This window comes from Coenobita brevimanus, chromosome 71, assembly GCF_032717465.1.
Source record: "Coenobita brevimanus isolate Jiangsu-jjx chromosome 71, ASM3271746v2, whole genome shotgun sequence".
Classification (NCBI taxonomy): Eukaryota; Metazoa; Arthropoda; class Malacostraca; order Decapoda; family Coenobitidae; genus Coenobita; species Coenobita brevimanus.
This window is the reverse complement of record NC_137024.1, coordinates 25,222,432-25,238,790: the sequence shown is the minus strand read 5'-3', so window position 1 is coordinate 25,238,790 and position 16,359 is coordinate 25,222,432. Positions and strand designations below refer to the sequence as shown.

Sequence of the window (16,359 nt, the reverse complement as noted above, 5' to 3'; positions counted from 1 at the left end):
TGAAATTTATAATGGTTACGTGAAGTAGTAAATGAGAAATTTGTATGCAGGATGTTGTTAGGATATATATATATATATATATATATATATATATATATATATATATATATATATATATATATATATATATATATATATATATATATATATATATATATATATAAATGCTGTCAGTCAATGCAGTATTAACTGTGCTACTGACGTCGTCTGTATTTCTTTATGTATGTATGCATGTGTGTGTATGTATGTATGTAACATAACTGATCCTTGACATTCACAAATCCAACAAACCAGTGGCGGTCCATAGGACGTCAGTCCAATTTTGATCCAGACTAATGTCCTCTGAAGGCGTATTTTGTACATGTTCCTCTGACGGCTTCGTCGTCTAAACACATCAGTAATCGCAGTAGGTACAGGGGCGTGTGCACCAAAACATTCGAGAAACCCAGCTTTAACCATACGTTTTTTTATAAATGACCTTTGCTAATTAGGTCCAAAGCTACTTGCAAAGCCCGCTAACCTTCGTTGGAGACGAGAAATGGGGTTGCAGAAATATTATTTTGATGTTTTTCTTTCTCCGTCAGTCATAACTAAAAAGCAAAGACGTACACGAGCGTGTTACAGAGCAAAACGTTTTTTAACGACTGATACATCTCTTTTCATAATTCAGAACAGCATTCGTTCTACTGTTCACGAGTAACATTCTAGACGCGTTCTCTAACACACATCTCTTCTTAGAATGTGTAAAACTCCATGGATTCGAGTTGACCCATTCCACGTAATCATTTTACTTATGCTGTATCAGTAATCACAGTAGCGATTATCATACAGTTAAAAGTCGTTTGATAGTACAGCTAGTATGTACTTAGTAACTAGCTACCATAAAGTGGTCATAAACTAGAACAAACTACAGGCTGTCCAGAGGGGAGAATAACACCAGCCGTGAGCCGATACACATCTAGCATTGCTCGGAATATGAGCCTGACCTTGACTTACGTTCATCAGTTTCGAACTCGAAGGAGATTTTCATCCCTGTTACACACCTGTAAAAGTTTGTGATGATGTCTTGAGCGGTTGCGAAGTTATCGTGCTAACAGACACACAGACCTTGACCTACTTTCACCAATTTCGAACTCGTGATCGATTTTTTTTTCTGTTACACACACCTGCAAATTTTTGTGATGATATCTTGAACGGTTGCGAAATTATCGTGCTAATAGACCCACAGACAGACAAACTGAAAACAATACCAGCTTCGCTAAGGCGGCTGGTAAAAATATTCTCACCTTGCTTGTAAGATGTAGGAATGGAAAGAGTGCAGGAACAATAGGTAAATAAAGCACAGAAGCAAGACAGCATTTGGGATAAGAAGAGACTCAGTTTTATACCCAGTGCTATATTGCAACCGCTGCAAACGTACAGCATTGAATGAAGTAATGGATTTTAAACTCTGAGTCTCCTCTCATCCCAAATGCTGTTTTGTTTCTGTGCTTTATTCATCTTCTTTTTCTGCACTTTTTCCGTCCTTACATCTTAACAATCCTTATAAACTGTTTCCTGGTGGTATGATGTGAAGTGTTGACCTCACTCTTCACTTCTTTAGTTGTCCACCTTAACTTGAATATTTTCGTCATTTTGAAGAAAAAGACAAAGCTTCGGTTCTACATCATTCCCTTAACATTTTTGTGTGACTATCATTGTATTATAAGGATAAAATCTTGTTACAGTCCAGTATTAAAAAAGAGACACGGCAGTTTTAGGTCAAGTAGCTAACAGATTATAGTGATGCAACCAACCTTTTAACTCTGGCCTGAGGAGGAGTGTATTTGAAACTTTCATCTATGATTCATGTCCCGAAAGAGATTTTTAAAATGCTATACAACTCCCCATCCACAAAAACAAGCTATGTTGCGGCTGCTGATAAACCTTAAATTAGTGAAGGCGGCTGCTGTGTGTTGGCTGGGGTGTGTTGCAGGGAGGGAAGAGGTTGACGTGTTCAGTCCTGGCCGTGTGTTGGCCTGCTGTGATGATGATAATGATGACGATGATAATGATACAGGCTGTTTCAAACCAAAAGACAAGCATACCACGCTAAAGTAAGTGTGCACGTGTGTTTGAAATGCTTTGGGTATTTGCAGTAAGGTAACTCACATCAGAATGTAATCTACGTACGCATCGTAGCTCCTAGTGTGGCTTGCGTCAGTAAATCAGCTCAACTGCAGGAGAGAGATACGTAGCACACGTACTTAGCGTGGCTCGTGTAGCTTCTGGTGTGTGACAGCCTTATGACACAGTACTGTTGTTGACGGTAAATCATGACAGTGTTGTGTGATGGTTGTGTTGTGTTGTGTTGCAGTGAAGGAGGTGGTTGACGTGTTAAGTGTAGGGCGTGTGTTGGGCTGCTGTGATATGTTCCTGCACCTCCTGCCGCCATACACCCTCGCTGCCTTCCCATCAGCCATCACCATCCTACTGCCACACGACCAGGTACACGCCTCCCCACCACTGCCCATCACCTCACACTCCCACACTTTCTTCCTGACATCACGTTTTTTTCCCCCCTAACTCCCACATTTTCTCCCTTCATCTCACACTGTCACATTTTTCTCATCCCCTGCACACTCTTACACTGTATTCCCCATCCTCACACTCAATCCTCTCCCTTCCACATCACACTTACACTTTCTTCCTTCACCCCATTTTCACTTTTTGCTTCATTCATACTGTACGTACTCACGTTTATCTCTCATTTCTTCCTTCACCTCATTCATACTTCCTCCACCTTCACATTTTCACAATTTTCCTCCTTCCCTCACACTTACACGCTTTCTTACTAACCTCGTATATTCACATTTTTTTTTTCATCACGTCACGCATTCATTCTTTTCTCCATTCACTTAGCACACTTACCCTTTCTTTCTCACGCTTTTTATTTCGCCCTCCCACTCTTTCTCCCTTCACTGCTCACCTACACTGTTCACTTCGTCGGCTATTCATCTTACTTTCCTATTGCTTTTAATCTACTGTGTAAGCAGTGTTGATTTTCAGTGCTCAGCTGTTAACTGAATTACCCATTATGACAAGTAATCTGGTCATCATCATCATCATCATCATCATCATCATTATTATAATCATCATCTAAACGAAGTTTCCAACATTAACATACAGTAGGGAAATATGCAGTAGCAATCTCGGATTCCTTTGTGGACATTAACCACAGAAGGATGGAAGCTGCAGGTACAACATCCTCTTCTGTTGTGTCATGATATATGGAGTTGTCTACAGCACAGGCGCAGGGTGGTAGTGGCAGCCCAGCCCGATACAGCCACCTTGCACTGTACTACATGCACGAAATGGACATGACCAGAATATTTTCCTTTATGACCAACTAATGATAATAATCATAATAATAATAATAATAATAATAATAATAACAATAACAATAATAATAATAATAATAATAATAATAATTAATAATAGTAATAACAACCCTACATCACAAAGTAGTTGCTCCTATAGGTATAGCCGTATTTTGTAAGTACAACAAGGCTTATGAGTGTAGAGCTTACCACTGACACTGTCGAAGGGGTTCAGGGAGGCAGAGGAGAGGACAAACTCCGAGTTAAACCGTGTGGTGGGATGGGAGGGCGTGACCGTGTCTGCCCTGGTGCTGTACCACACCCTGCCCCGACGCTGGTACATTCGGCAGCTGCACCATGGACAGCGACTCCCATCATTGTACCAGCACCACACCATTACCGTCACCAGGCTGCACAACAAGGTACAGCACAGTAATACCTACTTCTGTATAACCCATTGTGGAGCATGAGGAACCAAGGCCCCATTCCAGTAGTTAATCTCCTAACCCAATTTTCATTCTCTTAACAACTCTTGTGTCTCCCGAATGTAGCAGAGAAGGGTTGGCATCAGAGGGATCTTTTTGCTCACATAATGCAACTCAAGGGTTAGGGACTGGCCGCTCTTGCCTTCAATGTCTGAACAGAGTGCCCTAGCTCCTGATGGATCAAAAAAATATGAAATGATGAATAAATGCAGTCTATTCAATGGTAGTGTGGTTCCTATATTCCTGTACTTCATCCCTTAACTGGTGTTGTGGCAACCAAGTGGTGTTGTGCCTCAGATGGTGCTGTTCAACTGTGTGCCGGTATCTGAGGTTGACCTGCCTGCACGTGATGGTGTTCTGCACATCCTGCCCCGGCCCATGCCACCGGCATACACCGCCACCCTCGCCGCTCTGCTGTCTGCACACCCTCGCCTCACGTCTCTGTTTTCCATCATGGGCTTTGTGAGTTCATAACATAAGCTGGGGAATGTATGGGTGTGTGTGGTGCTGTGAAGTGGTGTGGTACAGGTACTGTAGTTACTTACAATAATACGACACAATCTCAGTTAAAACGGTGCTTTGGCCCAAGTACGAACCTGGGTTGTTTTGTGAACACTGCCAATATAGATGATGTAAGAGGACTGGCTGATGATGCTAGTGCATTTATTAATGAGTGAGTCTGAAACTCTGGCACGACGTAAACGTGAATCTACGAGTGAGACCAGTGGATACGGAACTGTTCAGGCTGGCGGTTGCATGTGTTGGATAGGTTGAAAATTAATATATAGATATTTATGAAAGATATGTAGTATGGAAGCCTGTTGAGAGGATGGACGAGAGTAGGGTGATGGCTACAGAGACAATAGCTGTGAAAATAATTATGGAAACTACTGTATATATAGGTAGTCTGTGGGCGGAAAGAGGCGTGGAAGACGAAGATGATTAGATATACTAAATGGGTGTGCAAGCAAGTGAAGTATGCAACAAGTGGTGTCAGGCACAACAAACCTAGCCCTACAGCAGTTATTTTATTGCTGTTAAATACTGACTCGTATTTGCCGTTTAGCGTCAGTGGACAAGTAAAGTCTAAGGTAATGGCGCAAATGTTTTCAGGTTATGCCCTCTGAAAATCCGTGATCTTGCATTTGACCTTTCAAGGTCACTCAAGGTCAAAGGTCATGCTGCCAAATGAAAGCCCATATGAGACTTCCTATATCTTGGTAATAGTAAATATCTCTATCTTCAACGAGTTTCGAGTTACAGCCCCCTGAATATCCGTGACCTTGAGTTTGACCTTTCATGGTCATTCAGGGTCAAAGGTCTTCGTGCCAAATGTAAGCCCATATTACGAGTTCCCGAATGGTCCTAATAGTAAATATCTCTATCTTCAATCGTTTTCAAGTTACAGCCCTCTGAAAATCCGTGACCTTGATTTTGACCTTTCAAGGTCACTCGATTACCCCCAAACTTAATCACTTTCTTTTGGGACCAGTGCTCACATATCGTGAATGTTTCATGTAAATTCATTCTACTGTTTTTCGGCAGTGATGCTAACAAACAAAGAAACAAACAAACACACAAACAGAGAAGCTATACCAAAAACAATACCTCGCCGGACTCTGTCCGGCAGAAGGTAAAGCACTGAGGCAGAAGAGAAATGAATGAACGAAGTATTTGAAGATGTGTATGTGATAATGGTTGAACCTGTTTGTTTATTCGTTATTACATACATACACACACACACACATATATATATATATATATATATATATATATATATATATATATATATATATATATATATATATATATATATATATATCAGTCAGGGAGATGGCCTCTACCCCACATGTGGTGAAAGAATAAACTAATTAAAAAAGCTTTTTATGTGTGGACCATATATTATCACGATGGGGCAGAGAATATTACAGGCTTAAATGATGGGTGAGTGAATGTAAGGCTTATCGTACTGGGCGATAGGTTGATATTTCTCCCAATATTATGCTTGCCTTTCCCTGTCTGTGGGTCCTACTTACCCCATTTGTTGCTGGGAAGCTGTGTTAGGATGGTGATGATGTCATGAAGTGGGTGATATGGTGCTGGTGGTGTGGCCAACACAAGATAATGAACAGTTATTAGACGTTTCAGTGTTATGGCCACAAATTGGTGTTTTCTTTGTCTACATCTTGTCTGTCGTTTATCCATATCTTATATCAACGTTGTTTAATCTGATGTACAGCAAAAAGCAGAACACACACACACACACACACACACACACACACACACACACACACACACACACACACACACACACATTGGTGTAGATACTTCTCTTACATCATCCAGTTTTCTCTATCCTACATGGTCATCCTCATTTCCTTCTTTCCATTTGCATTCCACTTTATTCATTTTTTTTTTTTTTTGTCACATTTTAAAATAATTGTTATTAACATCTGTCTCAGTCTTCCGTTTCCAGTGATCTCTGCTTTTCATACAATCAAAACTTTCAAGAGAAAATGACTGGCCTATGCCCATGGCGGCAAATGTAACTAACAACCCTCAGTCACCTTAGAGGAAAAAAAATGAGTATTGTGTTGTACAGGACTCTCACCTTGACCACCATCTCATACCACCACACCAGCGTCACTGACCACCGTCCATCCTTCAACAGACGCTCCTTTATATATATCAGGGACGTGTTCCATGTCACACAGTTTTTCATGCAGGTGGTGCTGTACATTGAGTAATCTGCCATATCAGATGTATAGCTATCAATGGAACGTTAGTAGGCCATTCTTCTGTCGTTTACTGTGGACCTAATACTTACCAGCAACAACATGAAGCACCCAGAGTACAGTACCCTCGCCCTGTAACTGGTCTAAAGGCCAAACATTTAACTTTGTCCTGTAACCTTGACCTTTGACCGGTGGTTCTCAAAATCGAATTTCTACATCCTCGCCTGACCTTCAGCCTTTCCACCAAATTTGGGTCAAATTGGATAGAAGCTGTTTGCGTGTCAGTTCGTCATGTGACCTTGACCTTTGGCCTATTGGTCTCAAAATTGAATCTCTTCATCCTTGTCTGATCTCGGTCCCTCCACCAAGTTCGGCCCAAATCAATTAAAAACGGTTTGAGTGCTGAAGGTCAGGCGATTGGATTTTCTTTTCTTGCTTTAACCCAGTCATTCTGCCCGAGGAGACCCGTCGACCACAGGTAAGCAACTGCTTCTGTAAGACCGTCCAATTGGTACAGTATATTGCACAGAACCTGTGCTCCCGTACGGTAGCCAATCCTTTGCCGGGGTCGGAAGAGGGTCCTTCCCACGGCTTGGTGCTGGGAAATATGGGGAGGATTGGGTCTTGGCTCCATCCAGGGTCACAGCTCCACCACGTGTAGGGTCCCCTTCAGCGCCACACACATGTGGAAAAGGTAAAGGAAAATTAAAATAAAAGCAAACCTAATGTTGTACTGTCTTACTGTACAGTCAGACCTGCTGGACCTGCTGCGAGAGGGAGGGCCACTGACCCTGCTGGCACCCACCAACGATGCCTTTGACCGCCTGCCCAAACACTACCTGGACTCCATCACCTACGACCCGAAGTACCGATCAGCCCTCGTAGGTACTGTATGTGTGTCATTTACGGACTGGTTCGTGCGTCAGGTTTGTTGTGTCACTCTAGTCAGTGGTATCTAACATTTGACTATAACAGGTCTCCAGAGGAAAATTGGCTGTAGCAGAAAAAAACAGGAGCGCAGGTCTTCCAAATTGCCTCTCGGAATGGGTCCTCCACAGGTTACTTGCCATGTTTCAGAGATTACCACAAATATTGGGCATTTCTTAAATATTTAAAGACAAATTACTTAAATCACACGTAGCCTACCTTCTTTCCAGGAAGGTACCAACTAGAGCTACGCTTGCTGTCCACCTCTCCTAATGAACGTCTTACTTTTAGTACAGTATTTAAGTACCTCACCTACAAGCTATATTAACTTGATTAGGTTAGATTACAAATGAGTTTGGGCAGGACAGGTATTGGAGGCTCCCTGGTTCAACTTTAGTGGGCGAACTCACCCCAGTTGCGTTAAACTAGAGTATGTCAGATTAGCTTTGTTGGAGTTGGTTAGGTTAGATTAGATTAGATGCAATTGTCAGGTTTGCTGTAGCTCTGAGTTGGTTATTTATAATGTTTAAACTGTGAACACTGGTGGTTCCCAACGAGGGGTCCTTGGACCCCTTGGTCGATTTTCAAGGAGCCCATGGGAATCCTTTTGATTTTTTTTCTCTCTCTTTTAAAGAAATTCGAACAAAAATATCATTAAAATTTACTCTTCACCATGCTTTGTCCATGCATCCCGTCACAGGGCGAGGCAGAGCGGTGGGTGTAATGGACAAAGGCGTGAAGTGCGTATTTGTTGAAGAAGGTGGAGCCTGAGTCAATAAAAACTTAGCACAGTGCCTCGCGTTATCTGCCTATAACTCGTAGCACACACACACACACACACACACACACACACACACACACACACACACACACACACACACACAGGAGGAATTATAATATTAACTAAGAAAAATCTAAAAGTCAAGGAAATAAAACTAGATATACCATCACAAGTAGAACTGATTGCAGTAGAGATCGACACATCTGAAGGTAAAGTAATTGTAGCCAATTTGTACATGCCACCCATATCAAACACATGGGAAAAAGACGAATATGAGGACCTGGCAGAGAGTACAATTCAGAGTGTAAGATCATTGCTACATAAAATGGAAGAGAAATCTGGATAAATCTGAATTATACTAACTGGGGACTTCAATACAAATATAAATTGGTTTCTATCTAGATATAAATAGCCAAGAAAGCTGCTGGGACCAAAAGCTCCTGGATCTCGTACAAGAGTTTTTCTTAACGCAACATGTGAGGGAAACCACTAGAAAAAGAGGACTTGATGTACCTTCAGTGCTAGATCTAATATTTACAAGGCAAGAAAATGATATTGATAGTTTAATATATCACCCTCCACTCGGCAAAAGCGATCATGCAGTACTAAACTATAACTTCAGGATAGCATATGACATAGTAAACAGCAATGATAGTTACAAAAAGAGCCTAAACTATAAAAAAGGAAATTATCAAGACCTAAAGAAGTATTTCTTAGAAGTTGATTGGGAAAATGAGCATAGAGGACAAGATTTAAATGCTGTATATAAAAAATTCTGTGAATTTTATGAAATAGGAGTCCAGAAGTAAATCCCACAGCACAAAGAAGCAGATAAGAAAATACAGAAATGGTTCAATACAGAATGTAAAAAATCAAAAGAAAGAGATTTGTTGTGGAATAGATACAGAAGACACAATAGTGAAAGGGCTTACAATAATTACAAACAGGCAAGAAATGACTATACAAGAATAAGGAGGAAGCCCAAAAACAGTTTGAGTAGCAAATAATCAATAAAAGAAGTGATCAACCAAACCTGTAATACAGAAATAACAGAACCAAAAATAAAGTAAAAGATAAAAAACAATCCATTACGGACAGGGAATCACTTACACACAAGAGAAAGTATATTTGTGAAGCACTAAATAAGAATTTCCAATTAGTTTTTACAGAAGAAAAAAATTTTGAGAGGGACTATGTGGAACACGCATGTCCACACATACTACCAGATATACAAATAGCAGAAAAAGTAATACAGGAGGAGTTAAGTAGATTAGACAGAGGAAAAGCAAGTGGTCCTGATGAAATTTCATGTTGGTTATTACGAGAATGTGCAAAGGAGTTATGTAAACCATTATTTTTAATTTTCAAGAAATCCTTGAGTCAAGGTAAACTACCTGATATTTGGAAAAAAGCAAATATTGTCCCCTTATTCAAGAAAGGAAATAGACAGAATCCACTCAACTACCGACCAGTATCACTGACCAGTGTTGTAAGCAAAGTATTAGAAAAACTTATAAGAAAAGCTTGGGTAAATCATCTAGAAGAACACAATATGATAACAGAAGGACAGTTTGGTTTCAGAAAAGGAAAATCATGTGTTACTAATCTGTTGAGCTACTATGACGGAGTAACAAACACAATACAGGAAAGGGAAGGATGGGTGGACAGTATCTATTTAGATTTCAAGAAAGCTTTTGACACAGTACCACACCAAAGACTTTTATGGAAACTGTACCATCAAGGAGGAATTCGAGGCAAACTGTTTTGTTGGATGCAAGACTTTCTCATAAAAAGAGAAATGAGGACAGTACTAAGAGGAAACTACTCATCATGGAAAGAAGTGACTAGTGGAGTACCACAGGGTTCAGTGCTGGCACCAATCATGTTTTTAGTGTATATAAATGATATAAACAGTAACACTGGAAATGAGAGCTATCTGAATATGTTTGCAGATGATGCAAAAATACAAAGGAGAATTACTAACACAGACTCTTGTAAAGAGCTACAAGAAGAATTAAATAAACTTCATGAATGGAGTAGTACATGGCAAATGGAATTCAATGTCGACAAGTGTCATGTAATCAAGTTTGGTAAAAGTGGAAAAAGACCTGATTGGGAAAATAAGTTAGGAAATAAAACCCTATATACATCAGAAAGAGAGAAAGACCTAGGTGTGATTATCAATAACAGACATCTCCAGCTGACCACATCAGCGAGAAGGTATGGAACATGTATACACTGCTTGCAAATATGAGAATAGCATTCACATACATGAAGACATGCTAAGAAGGATAATAACATCATTCATTAGACCAACCCTGGAATATGCATCAGTAGTCTGGAGTCCTGATCTCAAAAAGCACATAGACAAGATTGAAAAAGTTCAAAGGGCCGCTACAAGATGGATACCAAGCTTAAGGGACCTAAGCTACAAAGAAAGACTAAATAAACTGAATCTACCAACACTACAGGAGAGAAGGAAAAGAGGTGACATGATAATGCTATATAAGTGCATATCAGGAAAGGACAAAATAGACATAAATGATTACTTAACATATGGAGAAGCATCAGCAAGAGGACACAGCAAAAAACTGCATAAGAAGAGAGGTGATAAAGACGTAAGGAAATTCAGTTTCCCAAACAGAGCAATTGATCAATGGAATGCACTACCGAATGAAATAGTGTGTGCCAAAACAATTCACAAATTTAAGGATATGTACGATAAATATGGTCTAAGACACGGGACAGTACGAGCTTGACTCATTCCTGTAAAGATACAATTAGGTAATGGCTGACATTAAAATTTCTTCAGTTGATGTATTTTCTGCCATCACTGGCCTCAGCACTAACAAGGCATATGGGCCTGATGGGGTCCCTCCTGTTGTTCTCAAGAACTGTGCTTCTGTGCTTACAGCCTGCCTAGGCAAACTCTTTCGCCTTTGTCTGTCAACTTGTACCTTTCCTTCTTGCTGGAAGTTTGCTCTCATTCAGCCAGTCCCAAAAACAAAAGGTGACCACTCCATGGCTAACCCTCAACTATCGTCCAATTGCTTTAACGTCCTGTATTTCAAAAGTTTCTCGAGTCAATTCTTAATAGAAAAATTTTAAGGCATCTTTCCTATCACAACCTTCTTTCCGATCGTCAGTATGGGTTCCGTCAGGGGACGCTCCACTGGCGATCTTCTCACACACCTTTCAGACTCCTGGTCATCCTCCTTTCGGGACTTTGGCGAAAGCTTGCCATTGCACTTGACATCTCAAAGGCTTTCGATCGAGTCTGGCATAAATCTTTAATTTCCAAACTGCCCTCCTACGGTGTCTATCCTTCTATCTGTGCCTTCATCGCTAGCTTCCTGTCTGGTCGTTCTATAGCCGCTGTTGTAGACGGCCAACTGTTCTTCTCTAGATCTATCAACAGTGGTGTTCCTCAGGGCTCTGTCCTATCACCAACTCTCTTCCTTTTATTCATCAGTGATCTTCTAAGCTGTACATCTAACCCTATCCACTCATACGCTGATGACTCCACCCTTCACCTTTCCATTCGGGTTCCCCGCAACGCCCATCTCAACAGTTACTTCAAGAAACAAGGGATGAGGCTATGGCACACCTAATGTCTGACTTGGCTCGTATCTCTGACTGGGGTAAAAATAATATGGTTGTCTTTAATGCATCTAAGACTCAGTTCTTACACCTATCAACCCGACAAAATCTTCCACAGGTATACCCATTAATGTTTAATAATATTCAGCTTAATCCTGCATCATCCTTGAACATGCTTGGGGTTTCATTTACTCAGGACTTATCTTGGAAAGACCATATTACATCTCTTGTAAAATCTGCTTCCAAGAGATTGGGTGTGCTAAGCCGACTCCGCTCTTTCTTTACCCCTGCACAATTGTTGACTCTATACAGAGGTTTTATCCGCCCCTGTGTGGAGTACAACTCTCATGTGTGGGGAGGCTCCCCACATGCAGCTCTTCTCAATAGGGTGGAGTAAAAGCTTTTCGTCTCATTAACTCTCCTCCTCTTACTGACTCCCTTCAACCTCTGTCTCTTCGCCGCACTGTTGCATCTTTATCTCTTTTCTATCGCTACTTTAATGGTCACTGCTCCACTGAACTGTCTGCTTGCATTCCTCCACCACTACGACGGGCGCGTAGCACCCGTCTGGCAGCAAACTCTCATCCCTTTTCTGTCCAACTCTCTAATGCAAGAGTTAACCGTTACTCCCAGTCTTTCATTTATGCAACTGGTCAGCTCTGGAACTGTCTCCCTCTGTCTGTATTTCCTGCTGCCTATGATCTCCAGTCTTTCAAACGCAGTGTGTCCAGGCATCTCAAAATGATCGGATCTTGAATTTGGCTCTCTCTTGTATTTTGTTTTTCTCTTGGAGGGAACTGTTACTGCGGGCCATGGCCTTTGGTTCCTTCTTCCTCGCATAAAAAAAAAAAAATTAGGTAAGAACACACACACACACACACACACACACACACACACACACACACACACACACACACACAGGGCTGCTGCATAATTGGCAGATTAATTAAATACCATGCCATTGATATTTATGTATTTGCACTACTTCAGTTCAGTGTGTGTACTCAGTATTTTATGGTAAATTCTAATACGAATGATGAACATGTAAATGGATCTAATATAACAGCCTTGGCAAACCAGGTTATTTGGAATCCAGTTCGGAAAGTGAACTACAGCGCATTCCAGTTTCTTTTCTTCATTTCTTTATAATTTTGTGCTAATAAACTAAAGAGACAGTGTGTGGGATGTAGGTAGCTGTTCTGATAATGAGACAGTTTTTATTGTTTGTCAGTAAGACGATAAACTACTATTTTTTCTAAAAAGGAAGTCATCTTAATCTGCTATTACTTTCATAACAAAATTTCCATACAGGTACCTGGAGGCAAAGTCTCATGTGACTGTTTTCATCTACAGATAAATTACAGTGTTAAGTAAGAAACGAAAGTCTTCGGAAGATTACCTTCAGTGGGGTTTTACCTCTGTTTAGAAAAACAGTTTATACCTCCCACAGTGTGGTGTGTGTTTTCGAGTCGTGGGAAACGATCTCTAAAGTTTTCAAAATTACAATTTCACCTAACTAAATGCCACCCAAAATATAGTCTGTGGGGAGAGGTTTCCTTCAGAAGGAAAGCCGAAGAAGCAAAGAGGAAATAACGTGATGCACCTGGTAGTTTTCACGAGAAGAGAGAGAGAGAACAGCCTCGAAGTATCATATAGAGTAGCTTGCTTGGTTGTACAAATATATATATATATATATATATATATATATATATATATATATATATATATACAGTTGCCGAAGAACTTATTCTACTTTGTGCAGTGGTTCGATAGGTTCTTGGAGCAGAGGCAGCACTGAAACTACGGGAAGCATTGTTTCAGATAATACGATCAAGTACAGAGTTAGTGACATCTCAATTAATTTAAGAGATCAGAATGATTCAGGAGCTAAGAACATCCTCCCTTTTTATCCTCCAGGTGAACGAATCCACTGATATAGCACTGTACTCTCAGTTGTTGGTTTGCTGTCGTGACCTATTCCGTGGTAGCATCACGGAAGAATTCCTTTGTTGTCAGAATCTTGAAACTAAAGCATGGTCCAGGATATGATGGATACAGTGTCATTATTCATTGACAACCATGCTTTGTGTTGACATAAAGTTGTTGGAAAAACTACTGATATAGCTCCAGCCATGCTTAGGTCAAGGCTTGGTTTCCAGACTACCATTAAAGCCCAAGCACTTATTACAGAATTGTTCACTGTTTCATTCACCTCGAGGCTCTGGCTTCGAAACCGCTTCCTTCAAGGCTACTGTCAGCCTTTACTGGTGTTGTTCAGATTGTGAACTACATGAAAAACTCTCCACTGAACACCGAGGTTGTTCCAGAATGTACGTCATGACATGAAATCCGAAAAAAATTCCGTGCTCTTTTGCTGGAAAATTCTTGTCCTGTTTCTCTACTCTTCGAGAAGTATGAATTTTATTTTCTATCTATCTATCTATCTATAGCCCGACATGTGTCAAATGGTTGTCTGCTACCCTTCCCCCAACTCACCCCCTTCCCTCAATTCCACCTCATCCTGTCCCGTTTCTTCACTTTCACTCTCTTAGTCAGTGCAAATGTTCATTTAAGCGAGGAAAAATAATGACCTGGTGGAAATGTTCAACCTGGAACACTTTCAGCTTAGCCATGTCGACATATGGGACGTCTTGAATCAGCTGAACTTGAAATTACAGGGACGATATTCAAACTTGCTAACCCATAGTGACTCGATATATGCATTTTTGTTTAAGGTGGAGTTATACAAGATGAGAGTGAGTTCAGGGGAACTGGAGATGTTTCCATCTTTGAATGAAGTTCTTGGCGATTGACAGGTTTCAAAAATTTTCTACAAGGAATTCATGGATCATCTATCTCATACAAAAGAAGAATCTTCCCATCATTTTGCAGCTACACGTCTGAAACACGCAGGATTAGAAAGAAATCCTTTATTAAGTCAAGTTGACATCTTTCGTATGACGCTCAAGAGAAGTTCAGTGAACATAAGAACATTCAAGATTCATTGACCAAGAATTTGTTGCATACAAACTCTTTGCACTCTTTTTTTTTTTTTTTTTTATGTGCACTGCTTTGAGCATAGGTTTACTAGACTGTTCCTTGAGGTATAGCAGTCCTCCAATATACCATACACTTCTACATGTCACCACTTCGGCGATAACATCCATCGTCCGTATTGAAAACGTAATAGGTCATACAAGACTGGTGTATTGGCATTAGCGGGGGTGTTTTTCCGATATGTTGGTGGGTCTTTGGTAGATCAGTAAAGTCTATATCAGCGAAATTCAACTTCTGTAAATTGTTGCCTTCCCCAGCCGGGATTCGAACCCTCGTCTATTGGAACATTGGTGTTCCATTATGGCTTCATATCCAAAAGTATATGATCTGGCAGTTTGGGTTCTCTTGCGTTTCGCTTCAATCTACTTGAGTGAAAGTGGATTCTCTGCATTACTTGCAATAAAAGCAAAATGATGAAATCATTTGTCCGTGGAAGGCGACCTGCGTGTGCACTGTCTTGCAATGAGCTGCGGTATCTTGAACGGGTTGGTTGGATACTGGGGGGGAAAAAAATGAGGTACTGTATAGTATTTTACTGGTGACTTGTGTAACTAGCTCTCTGGATTGGACATTTAAAATTATGAAGACAGACCAAAATGTATTGCTTGGCGATTAAGTTTTGTGTTCTTACCTAATTGTTCTTACCTAATTGTATCTTTACACTGTGTGTGTGTGTGTGTGTGTGTGTGTGTGTGTGTGTGTTGAGTTATACACGACAGCATTTTTGCAGATGTTAATCTTCTTTCTAATATTTTCAATTTTCATCACTAATACTTTTTTTCGTGGGAGTAAGCGAAAACCAACTCTCCAAAGTCGTTCATTTTTATTCGACGTTTCGTCTACAGGGACATCGTCAGGAATGGAAAGACCACCACATCTAGGAATGAAGTATGTTTACATAGATAAGTGTGGTGCAAATGAAAATATGATTTAAAGGTACTGCACATTAAAAATAATTCAAGTATAACTAAGTAACAATTTTCTTTATTCTTTATACAAGGGAGTATACATAAGGAAGGCACATGCAATATATATACAACCTGCTTAGGTAGTTAGAATATTGAATGAATTTTTCTCATGACACATCAAAACTTTTCGAATGTACTATATCCTAAATTACGGAAAATTATAAGTACAGAGGGATTAATATAAATTTTACATACACTGATCTCTGAAATATTACATATAATTTCCTGCAGTTTAGGTATAAAGTACGTTCGAAAAGTTTTGTCATAAAAAAAAAAATCATTCACTATTCTAGCTACTTAAGACAGAAGTGTTATTAGTTTATCTACTGCTAGCATAAATGCAGCCCAGCAACACTGTAGTGATATACAGTATGTTACTATGTTCATTTGTAAAGGCGCCGGTATGATAACGGTGATGACTGCATTTGGTCATAATATGGTGGACAT

The 16,359-nt window shown here is 40.2% G+C and overlaps 1 protein-coding gene across 1 annotated transcript in view; it reads left to right on the top strand.

The window, feature by feature from the left end:
* LOC145406708 (transforming growth factor-beta-induced protein ig-h3-like) overlaps window positions 1–16,359 on the top strand; it is a 36,386-nt gene that overhangs the window by 1,341 nt on the left and 18,686 nt on the right. The window contains exons 3-6 of the mRNA XM_080277809.1: window positions 2,357–2,487; window positions 3,587–3,781; window positions 4,142–4,306; window positions 7,329–7,460. Of these exons, the coding sequence (XP_080133935.1) occupies window positions 2,357–2,487; window positions 3,587–3,781; window positions 4,142–4,306; window positions 7,329–7,460 (623 nt within the window). The remainder of the gene's footprint in view (window positions 1–2,356; window positions 2,488–3,586; window positions 3,782–4,141; window positions 4,307–7,328; window positions 7,461–16,359) is intronic.